The 21,610-nt window shown below is 48.0% G+C and overlaps 1 protein-coding gene across 1 annotated transcript; it reads left to right on the top strand.

Moving 5' to 3' along the window:
* The first annotated feature begins 18,680 nt into the window (after nt 1-18,680).
* On the top strand, nt 18,681-21,444 carry LOC131275546 (ral guanine nucleotide dissociation stimulator-like). The gene is made up of 4 exons (XM_058286223.1): nt 18,681-18,886; nt 19,295-19,405; nt 20,576-20,769; nt 21,384-21,444. Exons 1-4 carry the CDS (start codon nt 18,749-18,751, stop codon nt 21,442-21,444), a joined length of 504 nt encoding a protein of 167 aa, XP_058142206.1. The 5' UTR covers nt 18,681-18,748.
* The last annotated feature ends 166 nt before the right edge of the window (nt 21,445-21,610 follow it).

The following is a 21,610-nucleotide window of genomic DNA, read 5'->3' as shown; positions in this document are numbered from 1 at the left end:
AGCTGGAAAGGGCAGAAAGAAGAGAAAGAGGGATCAGAGCAGGCAAGAGTCCCATTTTCTGTTTGAGGCCTCAGGCTATATGGTTGGACATTGCCTCCTCTTAAATAATAACCAGGTGAATTTATGATAACCAAACATCTAGAAAGAGGAAGTATTGTTAGAAAATGCATCACTTTCCCCTCTGTTGGGTCATAAGTATTTCTGTGGGTTCAAAGGTTCTAGCTCAGGGCAATAATGAATGATTTTTTATGTAATACAGCAAACAGATAACTCGACATATATTCCTTATGTGGGAGTCTTTCCTAAGAGAGGCATTTATAATAATAATAATAATAATAATACCTCCAACCTCTTGTTATTTAAAAAGTCAAATAGTAGGTAGGCCCAGGTACTGTCTCACTCACATTTGATTATAAATTCTCTCCTAGCTTTATATTCCTAAACAGTTTGCAAGGCACAATTTACTAAGCACAGCCCAAAAATGTGGCAGCAGTTCCAAAAGTGAGATCTGAGTTTGATTCATTAATAAATGAGATCTGAGTTTGATTCATTAATAAATGTTGCCACTCCATCAGTCTCAGAAGACAAGCAGTGATCAAAGCTTCTTGAGAAGAGAGAGTGTTTTATTTTTCTGAATCTCCTTCAAAGCCTTATTTACAGCTGAATCCCTAACACAGACAGTGAAAAACTTTTATCCCCACTTAGGGCCAATCTTTTGTCTTGGGTGGACTTGTACCAGTTTAGCCTGGGACTAGATCATGATGTGTAATATGCTGTGACCCATTTCTCCAGAAATAGACATGGTCTGTTAAAATCACCTTGCCCAGGTTTTCTTGTGTTTCAGAGGGTAAAGACTTGATACTAAACCAAAGGGACAAAACCAAGAGTTCAACCTAATTCATATCAGCTAGACTAACAGCCACACACTGGTTATCCCCTCTTCTCCACCCCAACCATCACTGTCTTTATTATTTCTCACTTGGACTACAGCAGCAGTCTCCTTGCCCTTTGCCATGTCTCTAGTCTCTCTCTGCCTCCAATTCATGGTCTGCAGTCTGCCAGGATGTTATTTCTCTCTCTTTTTTTAAAGATTTATTTATATATTTATTTCTCTCCCTTTCCCGCCTCCACCCCAGTTGTCTGTTCTCTGTGTCTATTTGCTGCGCCTTCTTCTTTGTCCACCTCTGTTGTCAGCATCATGGGAATCTCTGTATCTTTTTGTCGTGTCGTCTCTCTGTGTCAGCTCTCTGTGTGTGCGGCACCATTCCTGGACAGGCTGCACTTTCTTTTGTGCTGGTCGGCTCTCCTTACAGGGCACACTCCTTGCATGTGGGGCTCCCCTATGTGGGGCACATCCCTGCGTGGCAGGGCACTCCTTGCATGTATCAGTGCTGCACATGGGCCAGCTCTACGCAGGCCAATGAGGCCCAGGGTTTGAACCATGGACCTCCTATGTGGTAGACAGATGCCCTAACCACTGGGCCCAAGTCCGCCACCAGGATGTTATTTCTAAGGCTCACCTTCCTTTCCTTAAAACTTTGTAATAACTGCTCATGATCTTCAGAATAAAGTGGCAGAAGGTTAGGAAGAAGGTAAGAAATTGTTACTCAGTACTGAATGTGTGCCAAACACTTTTCCTTCTGCTTAATCAGTACCACCATCCACCCAGTTGCTGAAGCCAAAATTCAACTTCTTTTTCCATCACCAACTCCTGACATTCCTCTGCAAGTTCTGATACTCTCACTCCAAAACATGTTAAACATCTATCAATGTTTTTTAAAATCTCCCCACAACCACACCCACCCTAGGTCCAGTAGCTTCCTAGAGCAGTGCATGCTGGGGTGGGCCCTCTGACTCCCCCTTCAGGATGGAACCACTCATTCCTCCAGTTGCTGGGAAAGTTTGCTGCTGTTGTATCTTAGCTGAGAAACTCCATGGCTGAAAAGACCTGCCTTACCCAAGGTTATGTCCCCTCCCTGCGGTCAGCCCTCATGCAATGATTGCTTAATGTGGAGATACAAAGGACTGGTCTCTTTGCCCAAATTTGGGATAATTCTGAAGGGCCATCCCAGCTTCAAGAACCCCAGGTTTCAATGGAGTCCCTTGAAGCAACTGCGTCGTGATTGAATTTCTCTGTCTGCCCAACCTTATTTTTCTCACTCCCCCATGGGTGTGTTGCCTAGAGGACATGCCAGTGAACTTCCTGTGGGCAAATATCCCTCTCAGAATCTCCTTCCCAAGGGGCTTGACCTATTACACCTATCTAGTGTCTATTCTACCCCCTGTGTTGTAGGGCAAACATACAATTTGGATGGGATCAACCACACTCTTGGCTCTGGGATGGAATCTTACTAGCTTACAGCTGTCAGCAGAACTCTTTCTCCCTTGCAGCAGTTATTGGCTCAGGATGTTGAGGAATAAAAAGCATAACCTTGCAAAATATCTAACAAGTCAGTCCTGCCCCCACTTCTGTGGATCAACCTGTGAGGGCATCACCTTGCAGGAGAGTATCAAATACATAACTTCTGCCCCTGTTTCTGTAGATCAGCCTGTGGAAACATGGTCTAGTAGAAAGATATCAAATGCGTGACTTCACCCCTTACTTCTGTAAATCAACCTGCAAAATTGCAGCTACATTCTGCCTCTGCAACCCCACTGCTTACAAATTTTCACCTAGTATTGCATTAGCCAATCAACAAAAGTTGTGTTGATCCCACCAGAAATCCTATAAAAACCTATGAGAACTGAAAAATTGGGCTCAGAATTTGGAGATTGACTCTCCTCTGGGCCCACACATAAGAAAATTATCCATCCACCTTTCTGGCATGCTGGTTGAGAGTTTCTATGGTTCAGAACTTCTGGCTTTGCTGTAACATTTGATTCCCTGACCAGGAAACCCAACAGAGTTGACTCTTTGAGCCTGCAGTTTGGGGCTGGTGGGCATGGCCTGTGGAGAGATCTCCACACGAACAAGGCAGCAACAACTGTCCTCTTAATGGGGCCTGATTCAGGGAAAGGATCCCTGTGGGCCGCCTCATCCATCCTGGTCTGACTCAGTGGAGAGGTAGATTGAACATCAGGAATCATCAGAAATGTAAAGCCCCTGGGTTCTGTGTCCCAGTCTGGCCCATCTCTAGACGGAAGTGGAGATTGATCACCTTCCAACATCTTGAGGTTTGAAATTCCAGATAGGACAGTCCCTTGGGTGGGACTGCATAACCTCTGAGTGATTGAGTGAATGAATGGGGACTGCAGAGGCTTGCCTCACTGATCCAGTTTGTGGCTCCACGGCATGCGCTACGGAGTGTGAGTGGCCCCAACCTGCATTCCGCGGCCATGTCATATGGTGTAACAGCTAATCTGGACTCTACAGAGACACCCTAGCTAAGATGAGCCACAGGTCTCATGAGAGATGTGGATAGGCAGGCATCTGAGTGGCCTCATGAAGGGCCCCCCTCCTTTGTCCTGTGACACCAGTTCAGGGATGGGATCATCACAGTCCAAACACACAGTCTTAGAGGATATGATAAAAAAAAAAATTCAAGAAAGGTTTTCCCAGGGATTGTGGTATCCCTATGTCCCCCGGAACTCTCTGGACCTTGTGTGAGTTGGAGTGACCCACCTTTGGTGTAGACTGGCCCTCAGAAGGAGCCCTAGATGTAACCAAGGTTCATGCAGTTTGGCAGGCAGACACTGAAGCCCCTGGCCACCCTGATCAGTTTCCCTACATCAATTCCTGGTTAAAAATTGCCCAAACCCTGCCCCCTTAGGTTCAAATCTGTGTTGAAAGGAAGGGTCAGAGCAGGGTCTTAGTAGCTCAGGTGGCCCATCCTCAAAAGCCTATTATTCTACAAGGACCTCAGGAGGAAGACACTTTACCCTGCCATATGTTTCAGTCATTCCAGGGCATCTCCCTGCCCTAGAGCCTCCACAGGCAGATCTCCCAGAGACTCCTCCACCTTCAGTCTTCCTGGGCCCATAGGCCTCCCGGAAGGGGGGATCCTGAGTCCCCTTTGGCAAGAAAACTTCAATCTGCACAGCCTGCCCTTCAGATGCCCCTACATGTGACACAGAGCTTAGCCCAGATCAGTGCAGATGTGACTGTCCAACCCGGGAGACCAATCCTGTTTTATCAGCCTTTCACAACTATAGCTCTTTTAAACTGGAAGCACCACACCCCTTCATATTCAGAAAAGCCTCAGGCTCTTATCGACCTCATGGAGTTCATTTTCCAAACCCACCACCCCCCTTGGGATGATTGCCACCAATTCTTCCCAACTCTGGTCAATATGGAGGAGACGCAGACACAGGATCCACGGGGACTAGAAAGTGGTTGGAGAACAGGCCCCGCAGGTGTCTTGGAGCCACAGGAATGGGCCCGAGAGGTGGCACCGGAAGCCCAACAGGCCTGGGACTTTCACACAGATAGGGGGGGCTGCCCTTCAGCGGGATCAAGAAGCCTCCACTGAGAGTTACGGGAAGGAGTGAGGCAGCCACAAACATGTCCAAGATGGCCTCTGTCACTCAAAAGCCTGAAGAACCTCCAGAAAGTTTTTATAAGCTACTTCACAAAGCCTTCAAGACTTACACCCCCTTTGACACAGAAGCCCCAGAAAGCCAGAGAATGGTCAACACAGCTTGTATCATCCTGGCGGCACTGGACACCAAAAAAAAAAAAAAAAAATTACAAAACTGCTGAGGGGAAAACAAAAAGCAAATGAAGCAGGAGGTCAGGAGGTCTCCTTGTTAGTTGCAGCCTTAAAAATCCAGACCCAACAAATCGAAAAAGCCCACCAAAAAGGGGTGGGGAACACTCACCCCGAAACTCCCCACTGCTGCCAGTACCACCTGGGGCCACCAGGTTTATGTGTCCAGATTTAAAGGACTCAATTAACTTGGACTCAGGTCCCACAAAACTTAAAACAAACAAACAAAACTCCCCCACCACTTTTCCTATATCCTGACACTTTCCTGCTGATGGAAAGAGGAACTCCTGGGTGCAACTGTGCAAAAGTGACAAGAAGGTGTGTACCAGCCTCCCCAACCTCCAGCACAGGCCATTTCCTAGCCCAGATCAAACCCTGTTCACAAAGGGCAGTGGTTTTGTCAGAAATGAGGAGAGGCTTACTAAGGTGCAGTCGCCACAGCTAAGTAAGCAGTGAGGGCGGCTCCCCTGCCTGGGGGGTGGTCTGCACAGCAAGCGAACCCTGGGCACTGATTCAATCCCTACAACTGGCCACTGGGAAAACGGGGAACACTTGCACTAACTCTGAATATGCCTTCACCGCTGTACATGTCCATGGAGCAATTTACAAGGAGAAGGGACTTCTAACTGCAGGGGAGAAAAAAAAAAAGGAAATCCTTCAATTGATGAAGGTGGTCTGGGGGCCAGGCAATGTTGCTGTCATGCGTTGTCAGGAGCATCAGAGGAAAACAGATTCTGTTGCTGGGGAAAATGCACTGGCCAATGGGGTGGCTTGGCAAGCAACCAAGGCAGCCCTCAAGCTGCAACTCCACCACTGCTGCCCCACCTGTCCCTTTTAAAACAATGCATTGAAAGGCTGAAATGTCCCAGGGGAAGCAGTAGTGGGCAAGGAAGGCAGGGACACTTGTACAGCAAAGCCAGAAGTTCTGGACCATAGAAACTCACAACTGGCACTCCAGAAAGGTGGATGAACAGATGTATTATGTGCAGGCCCAGAGAAGAGTTAATCTCCAAATTCTGAGCCCTGTTTTTTAGTGGTCATAGGTTTATATAGGATTTCAGGTGGAATCAGCATAAGTTCTGTTCATTGGCTAACGCGTTGCTAGGTGAAATTTGCAAGCAGGGTTTATAGAGGCAGAATGCAGCTGCAAGTTTCCGGGCTGATTTACAGAAGCAGGTGGTGAAGTCACTCTTTTGATATCTTTCTCCTGGGCCATGTTTTCACAGGCTGATTTCCAGAAACAGGGTTAGGAGTTATTTGATATTTTCCTGCAAGGCCATGCCCTCGCAGGTGGATCCACAGAAGTGGGGGCAGGAGTGGCTTGTTAGATATTCTGCAAGTTTATGCTTTTTTTCCTCAACAACACCAGACCCCCGAGGGCGGCTGGCTACTCCCAGATGGCCAGGTCTTCATCCCAGAGTGGGCCACCTACATCCTTGTTCAACAATACCACCAGCTCAGCCACTTAAAATATAAAAACTGCTTTAAAGGCCCTGCTCAGAAAAGATTTCTACATTGCCAGGATGACCTCGCTCTGCACCACTGTTGGCAGCTGGTGCCAAACCTGCGCTGAGAGCAACCCCTCCCAGGTTCCCCAGCCCTGGCCAGCATCCAAAACATGCAAACTGCCTCTTTTCAAAACTTAACAATGGACTTTGCAGAAGTAAAACCAGGTCAAAAGTATAGGTGCTTCTTAGTAATAATGTGCACCTCCTCTGGCTGGGTCAAGACTTTTACCACCATACTGAAAAACAAAATGTAGCTAAAGCTTTGCTCTGAGAAATAGTTTTCCAGCACAGGATACCTTTATCCATAAGCAGCAACAATGGCCCAGCTCTCCTGTCAGCTGTAGTTCAAGAGCTGGCAAAATGTTAGGAATTAAATAAAAACTCCACACAGCATATAGGCCCCACAGCTCAGGGAAAGTAAAACTCCTAAGTCAAACCCTCAAAACCACCCTACCCAAGGTCTATAAAAATAAAAGATAAATAAATTAAAAACTGGCCGCCCATGAGTAAATCTACTCCCATTAACCATCCTTAAAGTCAAACTACAACTCTAGACCCTCAGGCTTTTGAACTTTTGAAGTTCTGTTTAAATAACCACCTCCCAATTTTTCAAACCTTCAAGAAAAATCTCAGGCTCCTAGGAAAAACTGACCAGGATTCTATCCTCCAGCAGTTGAAAAAACCCTTGTCCAAATACACAAAACTGTCCCATCTTGGGATCCCATCCCATTAGGAAACCTAAATTGAGTTTAAAAAACAACAACAACAAAAACAAACAAACAAAACAGAATTAATAATAATAACAAAATTTAATTTTATAACAAGGAAGCTTTTTGGCAGCCCGCCTCCCCTGCCAACTTGTTTCTAAAAGACTGTTTCTAGTATTACATGACAATAGGTATTTAAAATAAAAAGTTTTATTTGCATATAACCTCACTGAATTATTATTTTGACAAGTTTAGTTAGTGTTGATGGTAATTGTATGTTGTAAGAGTTTTGTTTTGAGACAGTTTCCAAAATCATTTTGATAATTCATGTATGTAGGGTATATAGAATGTGTTTGTATTATTAGGGAAACGGAAAGTAATTTTGTCCTAAGATAAAATGATTTGTTATTAAGAAAGAGTAAAATGTGGAACAAAACCTGAATGAATTCAGAAAGTGCAGAAGGTTTGTAAAAAAGGAATTTTTATGTTTAAAGTTAAGTAAGATTTAATGGGCCTATCTAAAAAATTCTAAAATCTTTAGTATCAAATAGTTACTAATGCAAAGTTAAAATTTTGTTCTTTCTCTGTTAGTGTGACAAAGTTTCTCAAGTCATTAGTCTGTTTTAGTAAAAGTTAATGGAGTTTTTCTCCTGAATAATCAGTATACAAAAAGTGTCGGTTTTATCAAAATAGCTTCTTGTATTTTATCCTTATCATTTCCTTGGTTTTCTGAGAAGAAAAAAGTCTCTTCTCTTTTTAAGGAACAAAATGTTCAAACCTGCTTTCTCAAAATGAGATCCTGAAAAATATCTTTTTATTTCAAACTATTGCAAAAGATTTGTTTTTTTTTTCCTTTAATATATTATAAATTGAATGGAAAGTGTTCAAAAGTGTTATAAAATTATAAAGATTGTTTGGCCCTCTGTTAATTAAGTTTGTATAAGTAGGGGGCTCCTATGAATACTTAAAGAGTATACAAAATTCCCAGAAATCTACCCGTGTGTCAGCATAGTGTTAGACAGAGGTACAATATTGTTCATCGTGGTTATAATTATTTAATAGTATATGTCACAAAACCTGAAAAAGAGCCCCTCCAACCTACCTGGATGAGCCCACATACTGTTATCCCTGTAACCCCCTCTGCTCTCAGAGTTTCAAGTATTGGTCCTTGGGGTCATCATACTAGAGTTAGAAAGCCACACTCCAAGAAGAAACAAAACAATGGGACAACTCACCCTGTACCTGACTGTCCCTTGAAAATCAGAATTGCCTGGAGCCACCGAGAATCGCCATCACCTGACTAGATGGGCTCCTATTCTTTTGGTTCCTAGTCCTCTTAGGACTGCTCAGCTTGCTGTTTGGAACTGGACTGGCAGCTACAGCTCTCAGAGACTGAAGTGTAGCTGAAAGGACACTAATCTTAAGAGTGTACTTGAGTCTTATAGGATGCTTTACTACCTGAAGTTGTTTTTCCATGTAGCAAAAGTGACGCCTTATAAAAAGTGATTAGGGGCATCAGAGGGGTGATTGTTGAGGAACAAAAAGCATAACCTTGCAAAATATCTAACAAGTCACTCCTGCTCCCACTTCTGTGGATGGGCCTGTGGGGGTATGACCTTGCAGGAGAGTATCAAATGTCTGAATTCATGCCCTAATTCTGTAAATCAGCCTGCAAACATGCAGCTGCATTCTGCCTCTATAAACCCACATGTTTATAAAATTTTACCTAGCAACCCATCAGCCAATGAATAAAAATTATGCTGATGCCATCTGAAATCCTATATAAACCTAGGAAAACTGAAAAATGGGGCTCAGAATTTGAAGATTGACTCTCCTCTGGGCCCACGCATAATAAAACTGTTCATCCACCTTTCTGGGGTGCCAGTTGTGAGTTTCTATGGTTCAGAACTCCGGCTTTGCTGTAACAAGGAATGTCTTGTTGAAGCCAGCTAGTAAGATAGGGAATCAATAGATCGATCTGGAACCTGGCAGAGTCTATGTGGACTTCAAAAACCTCCAAAATGGCTACAGAAGAACCTCCCTAAGATTCTACCACTGAGAAGATGACTTCCTCCAGAAGCCAGGAGAAGCCCTGGATATTCCCCAAGGACTTTATCTTTGGGCCCTCCTGGGAGATTGATGGGAGAAATAAGCAATCAAAACAGAGAACAGCTGGAACTCCTCCCCTGCCATTAGCAAAGGGGTGGAATAAGGAACAATTCAAAAGGCAGGCCCCAAGTCCAAGCTCTCCCTCATGTGCTCTCTTGTCTGTGGACCCCTGTCCTGCCCTCTGCACACTATTCTCACCATTTTTCCTGTGGCATGTGGCCACACAATTAAAACTTGGGTATTTATAACCTATAATGAGGACTTGTAGTCTGTAAATCAGCCCTCTTTATCACTTTTCAGCCCCTTCCTCTCTACTTGGACCTCTGGCCTGTTATTTTCTCCCATTTTTCATACCTGAATAAATTAATGTCCTAACTCACCCAATGTGTTCCTGAAATTAATTTCTGCAGCATAGTCAAGAAACTAGACAAAATCTGGTAACTTCGTTATCACTACCCACAGCTAAGACAATTGTCAATGACATTCCCATGCCACAGTGATTGTTTTAAAGGTAAGAATGTGACCTAATTTGGACCAAGGAGAGTGTTCTATGGCTTGGGGAAGAGAGCAGTTTCTCTCCTGGAAGCCTATAGCCCTGGTTGCTCCTAGAAGCCACCCTGCAATGTAACAGAAATCCAAGTGAGGATGAAGCTGACGCAAGGTAGAGGGTAAGGGCTAAGAACATTTTAGAGAAATGTTGAGAGGGGCTGGGTGGTCCTTGGTTCGGTTCACTTGCTTGGTGTGGAAGAAGAGAAAGACACACAAAAGTAGGTTAGGAAGGAAAGGAGGGTTTATTAGGCCTCATCCATCTGCAGAAATTGCAGTATTTTATAATTGGGGTGCTAATGAGTAGTTGCGGCAGAGCTTGACAAAGGTTCCTTTGTTAATAAACATTAAGGGACTGAACATGATGGGGTGGGTACCAAACCAGTGAGAGTTACAAAGTTACAACCATTATCAGAGATCAAGGTTCTGGGAGAGGAAATTACAGAATAGAGGTCAGGCACAAGGTTTTCCATGTGGCTATTAAACAGGAGGGTGGAGGGTTACTAGCACAATGGCAAGTACACACAAAGTGAGCCTAGCGCTGAAATAACCATAAACAATGGTAAATTCATTCTTGAATTATCATCACAATAGTAAATATATACAGGGGAGAGGCTAAGTCTAGAGAACCAGCCACAGGAGTGGGATCTGTTTAGAATGACCATCGTAATAGCAGGATTAGGCTAAATCTGGCCAGTTTCAGCAATTTCAGATATTGACCTTTTGCTATTTTATATAATATAAATATAAACTTTGTTTCACAATTATTTCTTAATTCTTAACTCTCAGTTACAGTTTTATAAAAAGCATTTTTGAGATATATTCATATACCATATTATTATCGAAACTGTATAATCAATGGCTTTCATTATAATCACAGTGTTTTGCATTCATCACCACAAAAAATTTAGAACAATTTCATTACTCCAAAAAGAAAAACTCCACAACCCATAGTAGTCACCTCTTGATCCCTCTCTCTTTCCCCAGCCCTACATAACCACTAATGTAATTTCCTCTTTATAAATTGATTTATATTTACATTTTATATAAGTGGAATCATGCAGTACATGGTCCTTTTGATTCAGGTTAGTATGGAGAAAGGGGGAGGCAGCTGAGGCCCTGCTGACCACATGGCCATGAGACCCCACCCAGAAACCTCCTGAGGGATACCTCAGACCCTGGCCATGAGAACCCCATTTGGAGTGAGAATCACATTTGGGGTCATGGGAGAGAACTGGATACCCTCAAAAGTACTCACAATTGGCCCCCTGGGAACTGACTGTCGGGGCAACCAATCAGAACAGGAAACACCTGGGGCACCCCCAACATTAAGAAGGGGGAGGAGGAAATGCTTTAAAAAGCCTGACCTGGGGCCACAGGTGCGCATCTCACTCTGCAGCACACCCTTGGCCCATGCCTCAGACTATGCACTTTCCCTCAAGCCCCTGCTGAAACAATGCCCTAGCACTAACTTCTTCCTTCCTGTGATTCCTTTACTTAGAGTCAACATGGTTTAGTTTCACCCTGAACACTTCAAGTCACAGGTGAATTTGCTAGGCAGTGGAGTGAGAATTAGACTTGACGTCAAACAGATTTGATTGACTCTGCGATCCCACAAGGCTAACTAGGAGCAGAACACTGCCGTGCACCCGCTCAGCCTTCCCCTTGACCCTGGGGCTAGGACCACCACATTGCCCAACGCCAGGGCCCCCATTCCCATTGTAGCCTATGTTTTGTGTTGTGAAACCTACTTGCCTAGTTGCTCTCCAACACCTAGCCCACCTCTGCAAAACCTCTGCAAACAGCTATGGAGGTTGCAAAGAATAAACCCCACTGGCCACGCTGCCTGGGCAGAAGGGACCCAGTCCCTTCATGAGTGTAAGTCTCTACAGGCATTGCGGGTATGCAGCCCCTCAGCTTGTAGCTGCCATTGAGCTGATGAACATTCTGGCATCTATGGGAGTTGTTTGAGAACAAAATCCCTCAAAGTGGTTATTATTATTTATGGAAGTTTGAGATAATTTTCTGAATTCCAGAAAAAGGAAAGATTATGTTATTTTTAACAAATAAATTTTATTGATGCATTTTGAAAAGCATAAATCCACACCAAGTATACAATCAGTAATATCTGGTATGGTCACATAGTTGTGCATTCATCTCTTCATTCATTATTAGAGTATTTTCGTATTCCAATAAAAATAATAATAATTAAAAAATCAATCAGACAAACAAAAGCTCATCACTTCTCAATCTGTCAGTTCTTCCCCTGCCATACATAGCTGCTACTGTGTCCATCTCTCTAGCTTATTTGTGTTGATATTTTGTAAAACAGTCTGATATATGCAATATCACTCATATTTGTCAAAATAATTCCAATTATGTGCACTGCATTAATGAATGGATACTGAAATGAAAGGATTACAAGAGCCCTGTGCCCAAAGGCAATAGAAAACTCTCCTCTGGCACCAGCACACCCACTGAGACCTCAAGACAATTTGGGAGAATTGACTAAATTAGGATAGTTCCTGCTGAACATTGGTCTTTACCAAAGCTACCCCAAACGTTGCTTGGCCTCAGCCAGAGAGCGATGGTGGCAAGTGGCTCTGCCTGCTGAACATTGGCTTGTTTGTGGATGCCCTAATGCAGGGCATCCCTCCTCCAAGGAATGCCCCATCCCCCCAGGGCTGGAAGGCAGCCTCGAGCATCACATCATAGCCAGGGCCAGCCTCAGCTGCACCCATGGCTGAGATCCCAGCTATTCAGAGAAGGTCTTCCCAGGGCCACCTCAGCTACTGTGCTGAAAGTAGGGGTATGTGGCATGGTTTGCCCTGAGTTCTTCATTAGATCTGGGAATGAGACTCCCATGGTCAGGGAGACCCCAGCCTTGAGCCCAGGGAGCTGTCACACATAATCTAGAATCTCCATATCCATCCCTTTCTCAGTCCTGTCCAAGGGATTGAGAGTCTCTCCCTCCTCTTCATCCTCCCCTACTCATCTTCCCAATAATCATACATCAGCTGCCCTTGCCCACCATCCACCTTGGCTGGGCTAGAGAAGAGAGCTGGAGCCAGAAGGACACAAGGCCTTGCATGTCCTCAGGGAAGGCTTTCTGATTGGTCCCCTGGTGCCCTAAACCATGTCCACAGGTCACCTGGAGAACCTGTGTAAAATGACAGGTGTCAGGGATCAAGCCCTCAAGAAGCTGCTTTGAGAAATATGGGGTGGAACCTGGGAATCTGTGGTTTTAATATAGGGACAAAAATCAAAATAGACAGGTTAGAAATCCATTTACCCAAAAAGCCTTGGGCAGGCTTCATGGTCACCTGAAGATAGTACAAGCCATTTTGTATAACTGCACTTTCCTGGTGCAAGCATCTGTTGGGCAATGAATCTCGGACTCCAGAAGAAATCAGCATTCCTATGGTGTGATCCCATTTACTAACAGGACATTTGAAGGTCCTAATATTATATAAGGTGTGGAATCATTTGTGAGTAGGATCTTGAAGACCTTACAAACAAAGGAACTTGGACATAGAGCCACAAGCCAAAAACCAGGAGAAGCCAGAGAGATGGGGGGGGGGGAGATAAGGAGAAAGAGGGAGGGTGAAAGGGAGAGAGAGAGAGAGAAAGAGAGAGAGAGAGAGAGAAAGAGAGAGAGAGAGAGAGAGAGATTGTCATGTGATAGAGATAGAAATGCATCTACAAACCACAGCAGAATATTACAGACTCTCAGAGAAAACAAGCACAGCCAGTGCCTTGGTTTTGGACTTCTAGTCTTCAAAACTTTGAGCCAATAAATTTCTGTAATTTAAGCCAACAAGTGCTGTTGAGGCAGAATCCCAACTGGGACACATCAGGCCTGCCCCAAGAACATGTCTGAAGGTTCTGTAAAGACCAGTGTCAGAAGAGATCAACATTTTATAGGCACTGAAGCTTTAACGTTTGAGAAGTACCACCTTAATGAATGACAGGTACAGATGTTCGCAGCCCCACGTGCCATGGGCCACTGCATCTTAATCTTCAGGTCCATCCTTAATGGTCAAGGCCTCCCTTTCCTCACCTTACAGTCCAACTTCAGTCATGATATGGCGGTTTGAAATTATTTTATGAATCCCAAAAGGAGAATGATTGTATTTTTAAACTAATGTATTCCCATGGGTGAAATTATTTTACGAATCCCAAAAGGAGAATGATTGTATTTTTAAACTAATGTATTCCCATGGGTGAAATTATTTTACGAATCCCAAAAGGAGAATGATTGTATTTTTAAACGAGTGTATTCCCATGGGTGTGGTGACTTTTGATTGCATTAAAAGCATTTGACAGTCCTCTGATTAGATTACTTGACAAGATTGCTTCAGGCCTTTGGTTTGGACTATGTCAGTGAGGCCTGACTCAGGTTGAACCTCTGCCCCTTGCTGGGTCTGATATAAATGGAAACACAGAAAGAGATACATAGAAAGACACAGGAAAATTATGCCACCATATTTGATCCTGCAATGCCGAGACTGAGGAGGAGACCCAGTGAGAGACAAGCCCTGTGCCAGGTTTGCCTGCAGCTGCAGAAAGGCAGAGAAGGCAGCAGAGACGTCTTGCTCCCCCTTGTGGCAGCTGATTTTGGTGAGAAAACACCTGTTCAGGTGCCTTGAGTTGGACTGTTTGTAGTGTTGTGAGCTTTTACCCCAAATAAGTCCCGTAAGAAATGCTAACCCATTTCTGGTTCTTGGCATCGGAAGGCCTTTGGCAAACTAGAACATGTGGCCTAAAGGGGCTGGCCCAGCACACCTGTGCTCACACTGCCCACTAGTCAGGCTGCTCTTTGCCCCATGCCTGTCCCACCACCTGAACAATGCCCAGGGTGTCACTGAGCTGCCAATTCCTCCAGGAAGCCTGCCTTGATGTGTCCCCTCTGGATTGGGTGACTTTCCTTGTTCCAGTCACACCTTCCTCTTGTCTCTGTGTTAGCATTTACCATATTGTTATGCCCAACTCTATCCTTCCCCAGTTGTCAGCAAAAACAGAGCACCGACAGGGCCTGACACCCTGTGCCATGGTGCTGGACACCCAGAAGGCACTTCACAAAGGATTGTTGAGTGACTGCATGACTGAGGCAGTGGAAAGAAAACAGATTGAGAAGGCATTCCCAGAACCACCTCTGAGCTGTGTATCACCAGGCTGGTAGCCGCATGCTGGTGAGCTCCTGAGGAGGATTAAATAACATAAAGGCCAGAAGCCCTCTCTGGGACTGACCTGCCTGAGCAGCTGCTTGACTCTTCGCACTGAGACTTGCAGCCAGCATGATCAAACCAGGGAGATCACTGAAGGACCCTCAGTGTTCACAGCAGACACTGAGGCAGGCCTCCCATCCATGGCAGGTGCTCAGTGGCCCAGGCCTGGGTGAAGGGAGTTCTTGTGCCCCCTCAGCTCCCCAGCTCTTGCTATTCTGGGTGCTGTGGTCAAGGAACCCTCCCTGGTGTGCTCCCCCACTCTGCATTCCAGCTTCATGGGAGCCTCCTTCAGCCTTAACCTGGCCAAGGCCATGCCAACATCTGACCCCCTGCCTGCAAGGCTGTTCTTCCAACCCACCCACATCCTCGGGCTCTTCTGTAGAGCATGGATTGTGCAGTCGCGGTGACTGGGGTTGAAACCCACAGCAGGAGTAGGTCACAGCCTGTGTCAATAACCCTGAACCTCAGGTTTCTTGAACGCAAAAGGAAACCAGTGACTCCATCTCAGGAGCGTGTGTTGTATTGGGGGTTAAAGAAGGGGAGCTGAAGGCTCCTCAAGAGTTTCAGTGGGGAGCACCCCACAGAGCATGCCAGGGACAAGGCCCTGCTCAGGAACAGGAACGGGCGAGAGCAGTGCTCGTGAGCCCATGTCGGAGGCTGGGCTTTCTCTCCTAGAGCTGGAGGACTTGATGCCGGGGCTGCCTGCTCACCCACCAATGGGGGACAAAGGCAGGGAGGGCTGGGAGGGCTCCTTATCTGCGTGAGTGTCCCCAACTCTCAGCGCTGGTGGTCTGCCTCCTCCACCCTTAGCTCCTCCTGCCCCTCTCACATCCCGCTGGCATTTGTGAGACACTGGGTGGAGTTCAGGTGCCCTGGGTCCTCTCCATGAGGACACTTGGGAGGAAATAGGAGAAGCACTTGCAAGGCTCACCTGCTTTCTTTCCTGCTGAGACTCACAAGGCTGTGCCCACCTCCAGGTCTGTCCCTTGAGGGCACCTCTCTCCATGTCCTGCATGAACACACGCTTATGCACTTCCACTTGCAACCAGACAGGTGCCATGTGGAAACTGAGGCCAAGAGGCATGCAGGAATGGTCTAGGTGCTCTGAGGTACGCAGACCACCAAGGGTAATTTAGGGTGACTTACTTCTAGGAAGGGTTATACCCTTCCTCCTGGTTTGCTTTCAGAATGAGGGCTCCTTGAAGACTGGGTCCACTGCTCAGTAATTTCCCTTATGAGGCAGTTTTCCTTTTGACATCCCTGCATGGCCCAGTGCAAACATGCCATCATGGCCATGGACCATGGGGCTGGGGTTGGAGGAGGAGAGGACCCCAGGGGTGTGAGCAGGGGTAACTGAGGAAAACTGGAAGCAGCTCTGCTGCTGGCCAATGCTCCCACTCTTCTCACAATGCCCATGGACTCATCCATGGGGATGGGGAGAGATGCCAAGCTGATGGGCAAGAGGATCACCAAGGATCCAGGGGCCTGCATGACTGGTGCTATCCCCAGGACAGCCTTGAACTGGCATGCCTGGTTCAGAGGGGCTCTGAGCTTCTGGAACCGGGATGAACCCCTCCCTAGAGAGGAAGTGGCTCCAGGAGGGAGGCCTCAGTCTCCTCCTCTGTCTATTGGGGTGTTTACAGTGGGTGACCCACTAGGGATCCACAGACCAGGGAGCTGTCCATTCACCCTGGCCCTCCTTCAATTTCCCACTGCTCTTCCAAGGGCCTAGGAGAGCTGCTGCCTTGAGGATATTCAAGCAAGCTGTGTGCTCACTCCTGTGGGTAGCCTCCTGGAGCTGCAGCGCTGATGCTGGGCAGCAGGGGGCAGGCAGCCACAGCTCCAGCTGTGCCCACTGTGCCTGCTGCAGCCTCTGGAAACTGGGAAGCATCATCCAGAGGCCTTTCTGGCTATCCACCTATTTCAGACACAACATGCACCTCCCATCATTTGCAGCCATCTCCACAATCTGAGCTGGGCTGAGGCTGGTAAAGGGCCTCTGAGAACATCTCAGTTATTCATACAGTGACTGTGCCAGGAGCACTCACCCTGCAGCAAGCTTTGTGTTCAGTCCTGGATGTGGAGTGAAAAGAATCCCTGTGGCCCCTGCCCAACAGGATCTATGCATCTGGAAGGGAAGGTGGACCAAAGCATGAGGGCAAACACAGGTTCAAGGAAAGAGCAAGTGGCATAGAGGAAGCTACACAGGGTGCTGGGAGGAGGGCTATGGCACCATCAAGTGGGGGGTGGGGTGGCCCAAATGACATATTGAAGTGACATTTTCACTGTGAGTAGAAAGATGAGAGGAGCCAGCTCTGTAAATGTGTGGTAAGAGGGTGCCTGGGAGAATGCACAGCAGGGGAAGAAGCAGTGGCAGAGGGACGGTAGCACTTTGATATGGTCATGAATTCTGAAAATAGATATTGGATTAAGTTTTTAATTTGGTCTGTCGCTGGGTATGATTGAGTTATGACTGGGGCTTTGATTGTGATTCATCCACATCATTAGGCCTTTGAGTCAGCACCACTTGGTGGATGGGGACTCACAGATAAAAGGCATGGCAAAGGTCAGATTTGAGGGGTTTTGATGTTTGAGTTTTGCTGTTGGAGTTTGATTTTGAAGCCTTAAGCTGGAGCCCCAGGAAGTAAGCTCACAGAGGAAAGAGGAGTAAGATGCTGGAGGGGAGGAACCCAGGAAGCCCAAACCCTCACAGACATCAGCAGCAATCTTGCTCCAACGTGAGAGAATAGACTTTGGTAAGGGAAGTAACTTATGCTTTATGGCCTCGTACCTGTAAGCTCCTACCCAAAATAAATACCCTCTATAAAAAGCAACCAATTTCTGGTATTTTGCATCAACAATCCTTTGGCTGACTAATATAGGGACCTTGGCCAGAGGAGGCTAAGAAGGACAATGCTGAAGGCAGAGCCTCACCTGAGGCTTACCTGGGGGAGCAGGTGCTTCCCAGCTCTGCTGTGTTGATCAGCAAGATTCACATTGGGATGGTGTCCAGAGAGGGAGACTTCACTCACAAGGGAGAGTGGTGAAGACAGAAAAGCACTTTGTGTAAGTCATAGCGGGACATCCACATTTAGCCATTTTGTTGAGAAGCGTGTCCCGAGGCCAGGACTGTCTCCAAGGGGGGTTCATGGGGCTGCTTGTACCTGGAGGTAAAGATGTCAGGGAAGGAGGGCACAGGCAGAACAGCACAGAAGTTGAGAGGACGCACTTGCTTCTGACCCTCAATATGGTGGGAAGCCTCTGGAAGGATTTCTGGCCCAGCAGCAATATCTGACTTTCATCTCATTTCAACCACATCAAGATACAGACTGAGACAGCAATCCAGGAGTGGGAGTGAGTTTATGAAGATCCCACAGCCCTGCCCAGGGCTGATTTGAGTTATATTCAATGTTCCCTCCATCACCTTCCTGTTTATTCCATGTCTATATCTGTGAATTCAATCTGTTACACAAGACTATGCGGTTTGCAGTGTTTGCCCCACATTGACTTCATCATGTGCCCAGGAAGCAGATGCTAGAATGATTCCCAGTGTATTGGGCAGGAGAGTTGGGAAGCCTCAGAAACTAGTGTGGTATCACAAAACTGAAAAGAAAAGGGAGCCAGGTCTGCACCCAGGTGCGTTTCCTCCTAGCCAGGGCCCGAGCTGAACACAGGCCTTCCAGGAAGCTGTGGGGAGGGACGTGTGGGCAGAACTTTGACCAGTTAACAAGATGATCTGTGTGAGGGGATAGACAGACAGACATGCAGAGGGAGTTTTGTGGAGTTTTTAGTCCTGAGAGGGCACTGGGAAGGGGACTGAAGGAGGTGACCTCACTGCCTTTGTCACAGACCCAACAGAACTTGGAACCCTGGTAACCAGGCCCCCAGATTCCAGAGGCAGCCCCTTCCCAGCTCACTTGGCAGGAGACGCTGGAGAGAGCAGGATGTTCTCCTGCTGCGTTCGCAGACCCCGAGGCTCAGGCCTCAACCAAAGTAGGAATGAGTCCTCTTCCGGTGGCTTTCGAAATTGGCTCAGGCCTCAGCCACAAAGCCCCAGGCCACTGACCAGGAGGTCCCCAAAGGTAACATGGGGTGACCTAGGAACAGCCAACTGAGCACCTGCCACTACTGAGCTCCTGCCTTGGCAGCCCCATGTCCCATCCACACCCAGTGTGGGAAGGCATAAGCAGGGGCCACGCTGGGAAGCAGCAGGCTGTCAGGGATGGGAACCCAGTAGGTCCTTCCCTGTCACCTGCCAGGCCATGGCTGGAAGGGTGGGAAGGTGTGTCTTGGGGGTGGCTCTCATGTGGACCAGTGTTAATACTGAGCCCTGAACTGTCATCTCCTCTCCAATGGGGCTGCAGGGAAAGGGTGACCTCCATTTGGGCCTGACCTGGATCTTGGCTCCAAAGAAGTGCTGCATCCCCTGTGGTTAGGGGAAGGCCTCTCACTGACCCTCTTGTCCCACCTGCTGGGCACTGTGTTTGCAGAACTCCATGCAGATGGTAGGGGAACAGCTGGAGGAGGGGCTCGTCTACGCCGTCTACATAGAGAAGGTGCAGGTCCGTCGAGGCCCTGGCCAGGGCCAGCGCTGGTACCAGGTGGGAGTAGGGATCAATGGGGTATGAAACAGCAGGGTGGGGGGGTTCCCCAGAGCCTATCTCCCATCTGGCATTCCCCACTTTCTCTCCCAGGGCTTTCTCCCCTGATGTGCCCAATAGCCCACTTCCCAAGGAACCTGGGGCCCCCCAACCCTCCACCACACTGCCACTCCATGGACCAGGGGGAGGTTACCTCAAAAGTTTAAGAACCTCAGAAAGGAGGCCTTAGCAGGGATTTCCCTTCAGGGTGGGATGAGGGTGGGCCCACATGAGATCTGTGTGCATTCGGCTGCTGTATTTCTGTTTCCACTCCTTGGCCCCATGTCCCCGGGCAGCAGTCTTCATGACTGTCCTCCCACACCTGCCCCAAGCCACACAGCTCCTCTCCTTAGGAGGGTTCTTGCCATCTCCCATGACCATCCTCTTGCTCTTCTCAGGTCAGGAGCTGAGGCCTGACTTGGCTGCCAATATTCCACAGCGAGGAGGCTTAGAGCAGCAGTTTGGCCTTCAGTGCTGCTGGAACTGGAACATTCCTTTCCTTTTCCCCTTTCAGCACTGGTGCCCTGTGCACCAACCATGGGTCCTAAGCAATATTCCCTCCCCCCACCCTGGTAGAGGCTCTTTGGAATGGGGGGTGGGGTGGGTAGAGGACACACAGACAGCCCTTTCACCAGCGAGGGACACGGGAACTGCCTAAGGCTGGAGCAGTTCCATCACCATTGGCTGTCTCTGTGGGTGGCAGCATCCCTGCAGCCCATATGGAATTGTCTCTTTGCATTTTCCTTTAGTTTCCTGGTCTTAGTTCTGGGTGGCAAATGGCATCATGTTGTGGCTTTGGCCCCATGAGCAGTGGAGGAAGTCGTTTACTGACCAGGTGGGTCTGCCAGACCCTGAGGTGTCAGTTCAGCTCCTTGGCCCTGCAGTGGGGTTCCTCCCCCCAGGGACACCCAGGCCCTTGTCCTTTGCCAGGTCTGGAGTCTCACCTTTCAATTACCTCCTCACCTCCAAATCAAAAGGAGGCTGAGGACCTTTCTCTGCTGGAGGCACGCACGTGACCCTGGCCTCAAGGCGCTGAGGGCTTGGATACAGCAGGATTGCCCAGAGCCCCAGCCCCACCCGGGGGTCCCCAGCTCTGCCCCTCAGCACATGTGACTCTTCTTCCCACCCTAGAGGATGAATGTCTGGGCCCGCTCGAGGGAGGAGCACCGCATGGTGCGCATGGTCAAGGCAGGCCCGTGGGAGAACCTGGCCGAGCACCTGGTGCCCGCCTTCCAGGAGGGGGACCTTGTCTTTGTAAAGACCTTCCTGGGGACATACCGTGTGTTCACCACCACCGAGCAGGTCCTGCACCTGTTGTTCAGAAGGTGAGTGCCCGCCCCGTCCCTGCTGACTTGACTGCTCCGCCCTCAACTTGTGTCTCAGAACTGTCATTTCACCCACTGGCCTCAGTTTCCTCCTTGGGCAGGAGGGGGGTCAGGGTACCTATCTGCAGGGTTGATTGTAAGGACTAAGAGGGAGGATGCATGGAAAGTGCTTCCCTGAGCCTGGGTCCCTGGGCAGGGAGGCTGGCGGGGCAGGGGTGTTCCTTAACAGGATTTTCCTTCTCCCAGTGAAGAGGCTCCTGGGCTCCCCACCTTAGTGACCCCGAGTTTCCTCTTTACTCAGGGAGTTTGAGGTCCCTTTTGGGCCTCTGACTTTGGTGGGTAAGAGGAAGGACCAGTGTAGCCTGTCAGAGGGTCCACGCCCACCCTATGTCTGAGAAGGTGCCACTTAGGGCACTTCTTCATCAAGTATATACATCAAGTGTCTACTAGGTACAGGCACTTCCTTAGGCAGCTTCACGCAGTGAACAAAGCCAGCCAAAGTCCCTGCCCTTCTGGGTTCCATTGGAGTTGGGGCTGCAGGCTGTAACAGGTGTCACCTTAAGCAGGGGTACTCTCAAAGAGAGTCAGCCGTGACATGCCCACGTCTCCCCTAGATATGGACGGAGCCTCCGTGGCAGAGACAGGCAAGGAGGAGGCCTGGAAATGAGGAAGTGAGTGCACTTGGGGGAGGGGGAGGGGCTCTCCTCTCCAGAGACCAGTGTTGGAGTTTGGGGGACAGGTGGCAGGGAAGGACTGGGCAGAGCACAAAGCCCCGCCCATCTTATGAGCTCCCTTGAGAGTAGAGTCCAGAGGGCTTTCCCCTCCACTTGGAAAGGCGTCA

This window comes from Dasypus novemcinctus, chromosome 23 (genome assembly GCF_030445035.2).
Source record: "Dasypus novemcinctus isolate mDasNov1 chromosome 23, mDasNov1.1.hap2, whole genome shotgun sequence".
In the NCBI taxonomy this organism is placed as follows: domain Eukaryota; kingdom Metazoa; phylum Chordata; class Mammalia; order Cingulata; family Dasypodidae; genus Dasypus; species Dasypus novemcinctus.
This window is presented reverse-complemented; position numbering and strand designations above follow the sequence as displayed.